Source organism: Melospiza melodia, chromosome 3 (assembly GCF_035770615.1).
Source record: "Melospiza melodia melodia isolate bMelMel2 chromosome 3, bMelMel2.pri, whole genome shotgun sequence".
Classification (NCBI taxonomy): Eukaryota; Metazoa; Chordata; class Aves; order Passeriformes; family Passerellidae; genus Melospiza; species Melospiza melodia.
The window spans coordinates 110672622-110687830 of NC_086196.1; the positions used below are offsets into that span (position 1 = coordinate 110672622).

The window sequence follows — 15209 nt, forward strand, 5'->3', positions numbered from 1 at the left end:
CACAAGGCAAGTGCAATTAGAAAGGGTTCAAAGCTGAAAACCATGGAGAGATGACATTGTGGAATAAATGATGTAAAAAATCCACCTCTATAGACAGAGTAATTCTTTGTTTTACACTTGTCAGATGTGGGGCTTGATTAAGAGTCCTTGCAGCTCTTGAGTGCCATGAACTTTCAATTACTGATGGTGTGACAAAGGATGACTTCTGCTCTACCTACAGAGGTAGCAGATTATTCTCTCTGCTTGAGAAGAGCCACAAATATTTTAAAGAACTTACCAGAGATGGAGAAATGAAGAAAGGCTCTGATCTACATCCTGCCCTGAAGCAAATGATCATTCTCTGTCTAACATTAGACACATGCAATCTTGTATCCAGGTAAGAGAAACATACCTGCCAACATCTCTTGGATTTGTCATGTGTTTTCTAGAAACAGCTCCTTCATTATGTGTTCATTTATAAAAATGATGATAATTTATAAAAATACACACAATACAGTACTGTTTTTTTCTCATTACACCAAACGTATTTCTTATTGAGAGGCTTCTCAGACTGTGTCTAATACGAGCTTTAAAATAAATCAAAGTGCAGACTTTACAGTCAAGTGCAACATAAAAGTACCATTTCCTTCCAAAGTGAGGTAAAATGAGTATCCAAAGACCAGAGATTAGGCTCCTAAACTCGTGCAACTGCATGCTGAGCTTTATTTTCCAGTCTTATTTTTGTTTCCTTTGCACTTTTCAGCATCAGAATATCCCAATTTCAGCATCTACTTCCTGTTTTCTGCACAAACTCCAAGTAGTAACAATGACAATTTTAGGCAGCAGTTCTGTGCTAATGCCTGAGTGTTATGCTGGAACAAATTTCATCTGTTTTTATCATAACATCTCATCTTTCTTACAGTGCTAATTAGCATCTTCTGAATCACATCTGTGTCATTGTGGATGTGCTTAGAAAACAATGCAGAACACAAAGACACAAAAGATGCTCAAGGTAGCTTGAAGCAAGCAGTACAGAACTTCCTTATGAGCAAAGTATCAATTAGTCTTTAGCTCATCACAGATTTCAGTAACTTCCAAGTGATTACTTCCTACATGAGGTTTTATGGAAATGAACACATTTTCTTTTTCCATTTTTCAACTAAAGAGGTTCGTTTTTATGCAAGAAGTTCTGTTTCACTGAGACTACTTAATTTGAAGAGAACAGGAAAGATAGCACTTGGCATGGGAAGAAATTTGAGCAGTACACATTATTGAATTGCTACAGGAAAACAGGCTGTGAAGAAAGAGGCAAAGATGGGAGGAGAAAAAAAGGAATTGAACTCCAGTTCACCGAGAAGGGAATTTCTCTTTCCATACCCACAAACAGCACAAATCATGTAAAATTTGCACCTTCATATGGGTCATAAAAATTATCATCATCACTGTGAGGCCAACCTGGCATTAGGCACTGCACCTCCTCCTCCTCTACTCAATGCTTGCTATGCTGCTTAAATTTTATTAAATACAGCAGAGCATTTTTACTCCATTCCCATTGTTACACTGCTCCTGATAGGAAATATGTCACTGAGTACACATTAAAATGGCACTTGTTTTTCTCTCACTTATTTGCAGCCTCTGCAGCAGTCAGTCACTCTCACATGTCCTTTTGTACTTACCATTGGGAGGTCTTTGAGAATCTGTATGCCATCTCCTGGACCCATATGTGCTATGTGGTTAAAATTAGTTGGGTTAGAAATTAACTTATTTCTCATTTCTGGATCACGTAGCATCTCCCTGGAAGAGAAGATACTTTGTTTAGGTATTTCCTTTGAGGTCAGGATGGGCATTTATAAAACATGTACAGCTTTGATTATCAGCTATTTTCAAACGGAAATTACCCAGTCTTTTCCAACCTAAACAATTCCATGAGTCTATGACTCTATTTAACCATGATAACAGTGATAAATCCCTGCTGTCAGTACTGGTGTGGAGAAGGTTCCAGCTTGAAGAGAGGGCAAGGGGCCAGGATAAAAGAATGCTGTTTGCAGCTTAACAGCCCATGCCCAGTAGTTACTAACATTCACAGAATGAGCTGATAGAAAGTTCTGTAAGATGAGTAAAAGCCAGACTTGCTTGGGATATATTACAAAGTGGAGATGAAAATGAAGTATAAAATATGAAAATATAATTAAAGTAATACTGCAGTACCTTTCTCAGTCTGTGGTCAGAATTAAAAGCTCTTCAAAATGGCAAGGATGCATTTCAGAAATCAGAATAAATAAATTTTAAAGAGACCAAATGTCAATCAACTTAGAAAAGGCAAGAACAAGAAACGGAATTTTATCTCCACTGCATACAGTTGTTACTTTCCTTAGAGCCAAAAAGACAAACTGGGAGCCAACCAATGGTGCAAGATGCTGGAAATTAGAAAAGTGAAATACTCAGCTCTTGGAGTGTGGCTTAGCACAGCAGCAGGTCACAGGAAATGGTCAATAACATCCTCTGCAAACACTGCCCGTAGTGCAGACCTGGTTTTGTTGCCATTTAGGAAAGTATTTGTAACCTGCTAAACACTCCCATTAGAAATACACCCTGCAGTCCTATGTCCTCTGAAGAGGTAAGTTTTTGTGAGCTTTATAAAAAATCTATGTAGTTAAATCTATAAATCAAAGAAACAGATGTCCTGGAATAGTGCTGAGAGGAAAATCTCCTTCAGAAAGAAAAACAGAACCAGAATCTGAAAGTAATTGATCCATATGCATAGTTAGCAAAGTAATCTCCTTTTGCAAAGTGTTTATTGGAGAGTTTTATATATACACAGGGTATGTGCACACCTATGCACCTGCATACAGTAACTGGAGGCATGCATTCCAAATTACAGCTGCTTCACACAATTCATCTGAACTAATTGTGCATCCAGTGCAAATCCATATCCAAGCTGGTATTGACACAAGTTACAGTGAGGATTAACAGGGCAGAGAAGAGACAGGAACACCTGAATGGCCACTCCAGAAAGCCACAGAATGAATGCAGCACGACCCTGGCACCAGTCAGTGTCCATCAGGGCCTACAGGCAGGGACAGAGGACAAGCACAGGTGGAATACAGACCTCCTCTGCTGCATCCTCTCCTCCTCGGGCACGCGGAAGGAGTAGCGCCGCTTGTTGTTGATGTTCCGCACCATCTGCTTCCGGCTGTTGTCTGACGTCTCAGGCACCACCAGCTCGTCCCCCTCTGAAACCAGCACAAAAATGGGGATGCAGTTCCTCAGCTACTAATGGAATTTGAGTTTCAACACTCTACTTCTGCTCTGCTTGTGCTGGAAGCCACCCCTTTCCCACCAAACCTTCTCTGGTTTATGGGTTTCCTTGGCTACTACCCACTACTCTGTTACGTACCAACAGACTTAACCCTTCTTCACACACAAGCTGCCACCACCTGTGTTCTCAAAACACCACTGATGTGTTCTTTGAAATAAACATTTTGGTGGGCAGGAAGAGAATCTTGAGTCTTGTCTCAAAATTCCCACTGAAAATCACTAGAACCATTTTGTTCTGCTCACTGTCTGGAAACTGAATGCAAGATTCTCTTTCATTCATTCCCTGCTCCAAAGAGAACACTGCTTTTGAAATGTTTGGACACTGATGTATTTTGATGCAACTGTGGGAAAAGGGAAGATTTTTTCCATGTGTGCACATCTGGCCAAGGGATCTTTATATTAAAGACAGGAAAAGGAAAACCGTGATTATCACACAACAGCTGTGTGACTTTGAATGAACATTGCAACTGTTCTGTCTTGTTTTCTATTTATGGAGACTAAAGTGACACTTAATAAGCTCACTGCTCACTGACAAAACAGTTTTGTATGGAACTCAAATCTCTTCTTTCCTTAAGATCAGCTCTAATGTACAGTCTTTATTAGACTTGAAAATTCTCTAGACATACTTCCAGCATATTTCTCCTCTCCACCACTGCCATTTCTTTTGTACTAATTTGCTGGCAATTGAAATAAGCACTGAGACAGTGCCTGCAGTAGTACATTTTCCTAGAGTGTTTCTTTCCACTGTTTTCAGAAAGTTGTTAACAAAAATTTATAGCTTTTGGTTGTTGAAACAGAGCATGTCCCCTCTCCACCTAAGAGGTTGAGCAAAAGTTTTAGGAAATTCCTCAGGAGCATGCTTATGAAAGGGCTCTAAAAAGTAAAAAAAAAAAAGTCAGAAAGACTTGTAATAAAAATAGATTTTTGAAGCTAAAGTTGTGGCACACAGTCATAGCTGGCCCTAATAATAAGTTACAAATACATTGTATTACTTTAAAACGCTTGGGAAACATTTGTTAAATATAGTATTAAAGGTTAAATATAGTATTGATTTTAATCTGGTGCTGCCAAAAGGACTACTGAAGTTTTTAATTGTGCAGGCTTTTTTAGGCAGTGTTCTGGCAGGTGATCCCACATTTGGAGGGAGCATCCAGTCATTCTAGTTTCTAGTTCCAGTCTTCATTCAAGTCTATATTGAATATTCAAAAGGCAAAAGAAGTTCAGAGAAGAGACAGCATTGCAATCACTGTGGAATCCATAAGCTTTAGCTTTTTCCCAAGTTAACAAGCCCACAGACATTTAAGAGATTCCTTTATGCAATGCACAGATGCAGACAAATGTACTTTCTAAACAAAAATGTGGATGATGAAAATTGGCTTCTCTTTACTTACCTGCCATTTTGTTTTTGAAATATATTAATCTGACTGTCTCCAGGCCTAAAAGGTTTAGTGATCCTTCTGTATTCAAGGGTCGTACCTGAAACAAGGAAAAACAGTCCTTGTAACACTCTCAAGAGTAACAATTCCAAGTCATTAAAGCCACAAAGAAGAGCTCAAAAGAATTTTAAACTCTTTTTTTTTTTTTGAGAATGAGTACAGAGAGGGCTGCTTAAAATTCCACTTCAAGACACAGGCTTAACATCATTCCTCCCAGCATTTAAATGAATAGTTGTGTTACAAGTCTAGTTCATATATCAACTCAATTTTTCCATTAGATGTACAAAGCAATAGGCTGAGCTTTTACTTTGTGTTAGCACCATGTCACAATAATGCTCTGCAGCTTGATAAGAGCACACACAGACTGCTAAAACCTACTGGTATTTGTGATTTCCAGCATAAAAGTGAAAGAGGCATTCCACACTCTGTAAATTGTGTTAGAAACAGACTCTTCATAATAAATGGCTATTTTTGAGACTCCTAAGTGTAGTAGTTTTTTTTACTGAAAGTAGCTTCCATTAAAAGGGAAGTCTTGAGCTAAATATTAATCAAAGTATTAAATCACATTCTACTGTGCAGGGAAAAAAAATGCTCCAACTGCTTAATAACTCAAAGTTTAGACACCAGAAAGAACTTCACCATAAAAGTCCAGATTGGTCTCTCTTCAAGATGTTAATAGCTGAGCACTTTGATCTTTGCATGATGTATCCTCACAGCACTGCCAGAATATCGTGGTTTGCATCTGGCACGTGGGAAATTGATATTCAGAGACTGAATGACCAACACAAGACCACAGGGGCAATGTCCTGCAGCTCTGTCTCATTGGAATTCCAGTAAAGGAATTGTGTTGACCCTGACACAAAGCTGAAGTCAGTCTAAACCACAAGGAAAAAAAATGACTTTTCTTTCCAAAATACAGCTGAGCAAACACCTTCTAAATACCAAGGAAGTGTCAAGTTTTCAGAAACATCTTCCTTTTGATAAGAGATCCAAACTGACATCATCCTGTTGTTGGTGTTTCTACTGCTTGAAACAAAATCTTCTCACCCTGTCTGTCTACCATATGTTCAGGAGCAGCAGGAGACAGATTTTTGAAGGCCTGTGTAATTATCTTAACATCCACCATCCTCTGGTAATAATCACAATCAGGCCCAATGAAGCCACATGTAATTAATGCCAATTAATTCCTCTCATTATTACAACAGTATCAGTAAATCTGAAACATAGCCATATGCTCCAGATTGACCATTCATCTAAAACAGTGCAACCACACGAAAAATACATTTTCTATCTTCTATTTCCAAAAAAAATGCATGAGTTTATTTGCAGTAGCTCTTCTTTTAATTCAATTATGTTCCTACAAGCAGTTTTAATGAGCAGTATTGGTTCTGGACATACTCCTTGGCCCACACTGAAATGGGAAGTTACCTTTTTGAGAGGAATAGTTTGAATCCACTCCATGGAGTTCACGTCGAAGACATCAATTGCATTTTCACTGTACACAGAGAGGTATGGTGCATTGTAACCTGGGAGGGAATCATGAGGCATTGTGTCATCTGCTTTTGGACATGGCCAAAAATAGACAATTTCTTAACAGTTTAACCATATTTATTTAAAAAAATAAAATCAGTGCTCCACAATCCAACAACAAGCTTTGAAAAATGTGCTTTAACTCCAAGTGACCAAGAAATTTATTCTGAAGGCAAACCAGCATCACCCAAAAACTTACAACCTCCATGACTTTTAACTTTGCTGAAAACCTACTTTCTGAACTGTAAAACATTATGGTTTACTCTGCCAAATCCTGATGTATTTCAAAGGCTTTTTCCTCCTAAAAGCTCCATTTTTAACAAGAGCTCACATATTGTTAATGATGTGGTAGGAAAATACTCTGCTCTATTTAATAACTGCCAGTTGAATGAACTGACCTCTGAGTCTTTGGACTATACACTAAATGAGCATCACTTGGAACTAAGCACCATGACACAGTCATACAAGTCATGTTTCCTTAACTCTAATTCTCTCTTCTCATTTTCTGGATTGTAAAGAGGAATCTTCTGCTACTTATCTGGCACATTTCCCCAGGATGAAATCTGTTTCACTGGGACTACTTCTAAAGGAGAACTCAGTATTTCCATGTCGGCAACAAGACTGCCACAGTCTGCCAAGACTAACAAGAGCATCCAAGTTGTGTTTAAATGTAACAGCTTTTGCTATAAAATACACCTTCATTCTGAGTTGGAAATTATCACCACTTCATTTAGGACAAGCAAAAAACTGTCACAAATAACAATGGCAAGTGTAGATGAACTATGTGCGAAAAATACACATTTTTCAATCTATCACATAACCTTCTGTTTTGATTAATTCCTTGTCTGAGTCCACTGTAATAATCAATTGAGTAAAATTGCTTGAAATTGGCAAACACCCTGCAAATGTTGCTTCCTCCATACTCAGAAGGGCCTTCACTCAAGCAAGGTGAAATACTTCTCCTCTTTACAGCGTGACTAGACTGCTACCACAGTGAGGTGAGAAGGCAGACTGTTCTAAAAATCAACACAGAATTGGGCTTTTTCACTACTTTGAGTGCAGATTTGGCTAATCTTTATCTGCATTCAGAAGGACTTTAAAAAGATAAACGTTCAGGTTTGGTTTTTTTCCCTTAAAACTGTCACAGAGATAAAGACCCAGCCTTGAAATAAGGTGCAATAAATGTTTAACAGACCTTGGTGGAAATGAAAATCTTGAAAAATTACAGTATTTTTCTTAAGGTTATGAAATATATATTTTTATATTGCCTCCTAGGCATTGTATTTTAGAAGGGGTGAGAGAAACAGGAGAGCAACTGAGTGACTTTTTGAAAAAGGAGAGAGGAGATGAAAAAGAAGGTTGTAGACAAAACCTGCTGAGGAATAAAGAATGAACAAATAAATAAAGAAAAGACAAAACAGACTAGTAAGTAGGAACAAATACCATTAAAGCAAGTCAAACTACTAGATCCTAACGACTCTCAGCATGAAGAAAGCTGGAACCAAAATACAATCACATTTCAAGACTTTAAATAACAATCGGCCATCATTGGTGGTAGCAAATACATAAAGTTCCAATTAGCCTCTGTTGAACCTGAAATTTTGGCTGTTTTAGAGTTAGAAATCCTGACTCATTATTCCTCTTTGTGCTCCAGCAAGTAGATGTCAGTGCCAGAGTTGTTGAAACTAGCATGAATGAGGATTAAACACTCTTCTTGGAGTCTCTGTGGTCATGATGACCCCGAGATGTGTCAGAGTCTCTTTTCCCAGCCCAGCAGCTGAAGGAGGAGTCAGGATTCTTCTGTTCTGGTTTTCAAGGTTGTTTATTTGCTGAAGAATATTATTATTAATATTCTTTCGCTGACCCCCGAGGTCTGTCTGGCAGGTTGGGTTGAGGCACACTGACCATCTCAGAGGTAGTGCTATCTTTTATACTAAAATATACATGTACATGATTTACAATAATTTCCCAATACCCATCACCTATGTTAGACAGTGTGTTCCCTACTCTAAACCAATCCAAAAGTGCCAACATCACCCAGAAGATGGAGGCCAAGAAGAAGAAAGAAGAAGGACAAGGCATGCCCAAATCCCTCTATCTTGGCTTCTGAACCCCCATTCTAAAAACGCAAAATTCTATCTTGTAACAAACTAACTATTGTTCTACCTAAACTTCTGTGGCTTGTGAATCCTCATATAAAGGTTGGTAATTGTTTTTTCCAAGGGTTAAAATCAAAGGCACAGGTGTTTTTGACTCTATGCCAAGGTCTCTGAGCCCCCTGTCAGGGTCTCGAGTCCTTCAGGGCAGCCAGAGGAATTCCTGGGGTCTGATACCTCCAGCTAGATTGAAAATGGTGATAGTGGCTGAGAGCATCCATTAACCTGTCAGGTAATTAGCCCAGAACTCCACCTCCCATGGCTATCAACACAAACAGAGATCACTTCAGACACACAGAGAGCACAACTCACAGCAAGAAGATGGAGTTGCGGGCCACATCAACTCTTGCTGCCTGGATCTTCGGCCCTGGCAGTCGACGTAAACCCCGACGCTGCTAAAACACAGCAGGTATTCTTTAGTTGAGATCTCGACTGCACAGATGGCATCAGTTGGCTGCTGTGAGATAAACGAGAGCGTGTGGTCGTCCGGGTGGAGCAGGCTGTACGGGCCGCCCTCCCCGTGGAGGGGGTACTTGAGGAAACCTGACTGGTAGCCTACACAGAGACGGTCGCTGAAGATGGACATCCACTGGACGTTCCCCTGCACCTGGATCTCCTTGATCTTTTTGTGGCGCGTCTTGCTCTGATTGAGTTCGTAACAGAGCACCTGCCTCTTCATGGCCACGCACAGGCAGGTGAGGGCCCCGTGGCGCACGTGCCCAGACACGATGGCCTGGCAGCCCTTGGTCTCTGCCAGCTTATAGAAGTCAGTCTCCCTTCCATCCAGGGCGGCCATGGGGAAGAGCCGCACGTGGCGGTTCCGTCCTGAGATTACGGCGATGAGCTGCTCGCTCGGGATGAGCTCGATCTGATGGACCTTCTTATTGTCACCAACACGGATAATCTCTGAAAGAAAAATCAGAACAAGCCCCCTGTCACACACATGTTTTATGAGAAATCCTTTTCTTAGTATCTTTTCTCCTGCGAAGCTGAGAGGCCTCAGAAACAAAATGTAAACATTGATTATCTGCTGCTGTGGAATGCAACAGGTGCATCTGTGATTGGTCTCATGTGGTTGTTTTTAATGAATGGCCAATCAAAGTCCAGCTGTCTTGGACTCTCTGGTCAATCACAAGATTTTATTATCATTCCTCTTCTTTCTTTTCTAGCCTTCTGATGTCTCCTTTCTTCTTTTCTTTTAGTATAGTCTTAATATATAATTTTCTTTTAATATAATATATATATATCATAAAATAATAAATCAGCCTTCTGAAACATGGAGCCAAGATTCTCATCTCTTCACTCGTCCTGGGACCCTTGTGAACACCACCACAGCCCCCCACAAAATCAAGTAAGTAACGGTGAAGTGTGAATTGATTATAACATGTATTTGTAAAGATGAACTAGGAAAGAAACCCAAGTGTGGACGCCATGGGACAGGGAGAGAGAAACGGGAAGTGTTTCTCACAGCAGCTTGTGAGAATTTTTAGGGACTCGTAAGGATGTGGTAACTTGTTAAGTATAAGCAATGTGCAGGTGGTGTGTTTCTACTTCATCTTTCTGTTCTTCTCAAGAACAGCATATGAGGAAGGTGTTTTTGTTAGTTAGCCAATCAAACAGAATCTATGGTATCACTCTATAAAACCACGTGGTTCTCTTGAATAAAGCCTTCTTTGCTCTTTCTACAATCCTGCCTCCTGACTGCTCCTGTGTCATCCTCAGCACAAGAGTGATGAAGCACAAGAAATCCCCTTTATTGCTTCCCTGCAGTATTAAAAAGTACAGAATCAAAACTAGTGTTTTAATAACACCAGATGTGCAAATTCTGGATGAGCCTTTGGTTCTTCCTCATCAGAAATGGGAGGAGCAGATCTGACGCACTAACAAGTGCATTATTTCAGCGTTCATTTCAAAAACAGTTTATAGCAAAAAACTACTGAATCAAGAAAAAGCCTCAGAGCTGAAGCATACAATTAAACATGTCATTTGTTGAATTAACTTGGGCAATCTGTTAGCACATGTTGCAGTACTGCACAGAAGTTTTCACTTCCAGTACCAAGGAGGAGGTTATACAAAGGATTAAGCCACGACTCTTGCTGGGGGGCACAGCAGGAAATTCAAATGAGGGAGGTTTCTGCTGAGTATAAAAAGGAAGTGATGCACTGTGAGAGTAATTTGCAACAGGCAGTCCAGAGAGATCATGGAACGTGTGTCCTTGGGGATTTTCAACACACAACTGGATAAAGCCCTGAGCAACCTGGTCTGAAATCAGTATTGAGACAGTTGGGGGAAAAATAGGGGAAAAAACTTCAACTGCGTTCCAAAACCTTGATATTGGAAAGGATAACCAAATCAGAGAGCACACAGAACACCTTTTGGTCTCTCATGGAGCTGTCCAGCTGATAATGTAGTAAATAATGAAAAATGAAACAAGAAAGAAAAAGACGATTTAGTATTAGGGAAATTATTACCAGTTCCTAGTTTCTTACCATCTTTGGTGACATGCACAACAAACAACCCTTCTTCATTCCCCAGAGCTATTCTTTCATGGTCTATGACATTAAGGGAAAAAAAAAAGGTTATTTTTCTTTGGAAGTACTTTATGAATCATATAAACAATAGTTATAATTTTCATTAACAGAGACAGTTTTTATAATATATTGAAATAATTGTATATAAAACCAAACCTAATATATTCATGTATTTAAAAAAATTGGCAACCTCCTAATCCTTCAAATTTCTCAAAAAAGTATTTTCCCATTTCTTCTGTTAGTTAAAGTAACAGCTAGAAACATAATTGTTCAGAGAACTTCAGTCTAGCACCAGCTTTGAAGTAACTATATTATTATATTGAAATAATTTACATAATCAGAGTTTAACATATTTTATGCAGTACTATTTGAAATTACTACATTCAACCTCTGATCTTACATCTTCTCTCTGGTCCGACCAGCAGATTTTGAAGTAAGTAAGTGATTGACACCTACTCTATAGTGCTAATTTTGCCCAGTTAGGGAATTATGTTTACAGAGTAACAAAAGAGGAATGTCCAATTCTCAGTCAAAATTATTCATAATTATGAATATTGGTGGATAATTATGAATATGGGTGAATAGAGGGAATACTCTTAAAAGATCTGACAAAAGTGCTGGGTACTAACTTGCACTTTTCTCTTAGGCCCACATGGGATAAAACCACCACCTATTACTCTCTATTCAGTAGATAACCATCTAACACATTTTTCCCTAAAAAATCATGCTTTTAGCATTCCCATTTTTCTTAGAGCTTTCTTCTAAATAACTTCATACCTATGATTGCTGCTGACTGTGTTGTTTTGATGAGGGGCAAGGTGCTGTCATAAGCTTCTTTGGGGACATAGACTGAGCGGTCTTTGAGCTTGTTCTTCTTCAAGATCCTATGCAACTCGTTCAGCACGCCCACCCACTTGCTTTTTTCATTCTCACCATCTGCTAGAATCAGGATTGAACACTTGTTACTGGATGCAGAGAGCTGGGAGGCTGTAACCTGCAAAAAAAAAAATCAAAACATAGTTTTAAGTCATAAGTAATAAATAATTTCCTCGTGATCGTTTTTACAAGGGAATCAGATGCCTGTAAATGCCCTTTTAATTAGTTGTCTGAATTAAGGAAGTAAAAATTTCTCTTCAGTTAATAGAAAACACTCTTATCTTAATCAAGAACCCACAGCAGAAAACCAGACATGAATATTTTAAAAAACAGAGAAAATGTTGGCTTTATTTTAAATGCATTTGTATTTATTTTATAATTCATGCATGTCTGCTCTAAATAGGGCAGTCAATTGTTTCTCACAGCAATTTTATAATTAACAAAAAGCATTTTTATAAAGTTTTCTGTATTTTCAAGAGCTATAGATTTCCTTAATTTTTAATGCAATAGGAATGGCTTTCATTGAAAGAATGCTCTGTGATCCTTTTCATGCATTTGATACAGCTATTAATGATAAAATGGAAAGCCCCTTTTGTAGGTTTTATCTCCTCTTAGCACACTGAGTGATGAACAGTCTAAAAACTGGAGAAACAATGACTGAAATACAAAGGCACAGTAAAGAAATGATGGTGGAACTTATAAGACATCAAGGAAATTTCACTGAGGTCAAAACTTTAACAGAATATCTAACAAAAATAAGAATATTAGAATAAGCCAGTAATGACAAAAATCCTTATACTAGAGACTAGACATAAATTTTGATGAGCATTTTGCACTCAATTTCTGTACTGACTACCTGATGAATGGGAGTTTTCAGATATCCAAAGCATATGTAAAAAAAAAGCATAAAAAATAAAGACTTCAGCAATAACCCAGTAAGTTAAATTGAGAAGCAGAGGCCAACTTGAGGAAATGAAAATGTACAAGGTCATGATGAACAGAAGAATTTCAAATGATTAAGAAGAAATGGAGGGAAATAAGTCTTATTGTGAAGATGAAAAAATACGACCCACACGGAGATGAATGCTTGTCTAGATGTACCAGTGCTATTTTTACCACAGAAATTACATATGTACAGATCCCTATGCATTGCTGCTGCTGCCATGGATTCCACAGGGGCAGAACTGGCCAAGGAAATAAAATACTGGTGAGCTGTCACAGCACACATCACCCTGTGAAACCCAGGGTGTCATACTCACCCTAAAGATACAGGGGATATCTTTCCGATTTGCATGGATGACATCTGAGGCCAAGACAGAACTCACTGAGAATTCTTCATCCCTTATGGAGATCATAAACATAATTGGAAAAGAGTTAATGAGCAAAATCTGTATGTTTGGATTTTACTTTTTCAATAGTCTTGCTTAGTGAAGGAAACAAGTCAGCACTGAGATCTGATTTTTAAAATTATCCTTTCATCTGTATCAGAAGATAAAACTCACAAATGAAATGTTGCATAATTAATTCCTGGTAAATGCTGATGGAAATAAATCTATTCAGATACTCTGTAACTGTTTTTAATCTGTATAAATTAAAACCTTTAAAGAAAAAGTCCAATTTAAAAAATAAGTGGAACAAAGAACAACTTCTCCAACTCTCATAAAAATCCAAACTCACCTAGAAGCTATAACTTTCAGCAGTTTGGGGCTTCCTGGATGAACTAACTTAGATCAGAGATGAGCTTTAGTTAGTTACTATGTTAGATATTCTCAGCCTTCAGTGAGGCTAGTAGTATTTCAGTAGTACTGAAGATTGTGGGAACAAACTACTCAGCCCTTTTCAAGCAGAAATTGTAATACATTTACCCTACAACAATGTATTTATGTCTTTGAAAACTCTATTCAACTCCAAAATGGTGTTATTTTTAATTCTTTATTCATTCCAGATCTTCTCCACAGCTGAACAGATGCTCTTTGCACATGATGTTGTAATGGAAGTTTAGACATCCACAGAGGAACAAACAAGTGTAGTTCAGGCTAACTCCAAGTAACTGCTAACTGCTCTTTTATTTTTTTTATCCCAGAAAATTAGTGCCTTTCAGCATGGATTAAAGGGTTTCATAAAAGCTCTGGAGCTTGCTTACTGATTTGACAAAAAGGAAAAGCAGCACAAAACCTCCTAGTGCTTCTAGCAAGCTCCCACCAGCAGCAAAGAGCTTACCTCATGTCTATGACCTGACTCACTACCACGCTGGGCTGAGATGCTTTTCCTTCTGCTACATCATACAGGAAGAGTTTAAAATCACAGATCACTGCCAGTGCTCTCTGCCAACCTTTCTTTACTCCAGCTGGCTTGGGGACCTTTAGAAAGATAAATTCTGATCAACTCTCTGTTAGTTTAGATGCAATCAAAAAATAAAACAGCACAAAAATAAATCAGTTAGTTTACTCATCTGGGCTGGAAAGTTTTAATTCAGTGATGATGTTAAGCAACATATGCAAGAGCCCAGGAGCAGTAAGACCAACAAACACAGACAGACAATATACTAGTTAATAAATTAATAGCATCACAGATTCTTTCTTCTCATTTCACAAATTCATTCAGAGCTGTATTAAGAAACATGGAGACAAGAACTCGTCTCTAGTTGGCCACAGAATTATGGCCAAAACTAAGCTGAGTAGATATTTTAATATTTCTGTGCAAATATCCACACCAGTAACCACAGACAGTACTAGCAGAAAGACTCAAAAAACCCACAGAGCCTGGAAGATGATCTGATCTGCAGAGATGAAACTGCTCAAGACCAACCCAAATCACACTGACCAACAGAGATGGAGAGAGGATCACTGCTGACAATGCTAAGAGTTGCTTTGTGAAAATTTAAATCTTAGTTTCCAAACTGCTACCCTAAGATGTAATTGAATCTAGCCCCCCAATATTCAAAGTAATGCCAGCTCTGGGAAACAATGAATTTAATGTAAGTGCCCCAAATGTAGCTGCCTCCTACTTACTCTGACATGTCCTTCGTAAGCTGTTCCTATGCCTTTCTGTGGATCTATTCCCAAAGGTCCCTTAGTCTGCTCAGGAGGGATTGGACAAACTGCAGGAGCCTTGTCTGCACAGGTCACGTGGCAAGAGAACCCACACACTTGTGAGGAGAAGAAATAAAAAGATTTGATGGTTATTTCTTGTGCAATGCAAAAGTTGGGATAATGATGATGAGATTTACAAAGAAATCCCCTTTCCTTTTTTGGCCAGCATCTGAATAATCTCACTGAACTTTGCAACAGACAGAAATATAAGAATGCACACAGCAAAGTTCATGTTTTTATCTGCTCTAAATCCCAAATTTCTCTTTTTTAAATAGTTTATGGATACACTTG

At 38.5% G+C, this 15209-nt stretch overlaps 1 protein-coding gene across 14 annotated transcripts in view; it reads right to left on the reverse strand.

Moving 5' to 3' along the window:
* Positions 1-15209, reverse strand: part of CDC42BPA (CDC42 binding protein kinase alpha) — a 181938-nt gene that overhangs the window by 17008 nt on the left and 149721 nt on the right. For all 14 annotated transcript variants that reach the window (XM_063152594.1, XM_063152595.1, XM_063152601.1 and 11 more), the window contains 10 exons: positions 14838-14974; positions 14047-14186; positions 13086-13167; positions 11728-11944; positions 10909-10971; positions 8732-9325; positions 6162-6259; positions 4689-4773; positions 3089-3212; positions 1656-1773 (listed from right to left, as the gene is read on the reverse strand). In XM_063152594.1, the coding sequence (XP_063008664.1) occupies positions 1656-1773; positions 3089-3212; positions 4689-4773; positions 6162-6259; positions 8732-9325; positions 10909-10971; positions 11728-11944; positions 13086-13167; positions 14047-14186; positions 14838-14974 (1658 nt within the window). The remainder of the gene's footprint in view (positions 1-1655; positions 1774-3088; positions 3213-4688; positions 4774-6161; positions 6260-8731; positions 9326-10908; positions 10972-11727; positions 11945-13085; positions 13168-14046; positions 14187-14837; positions 14975-15209) is intronic.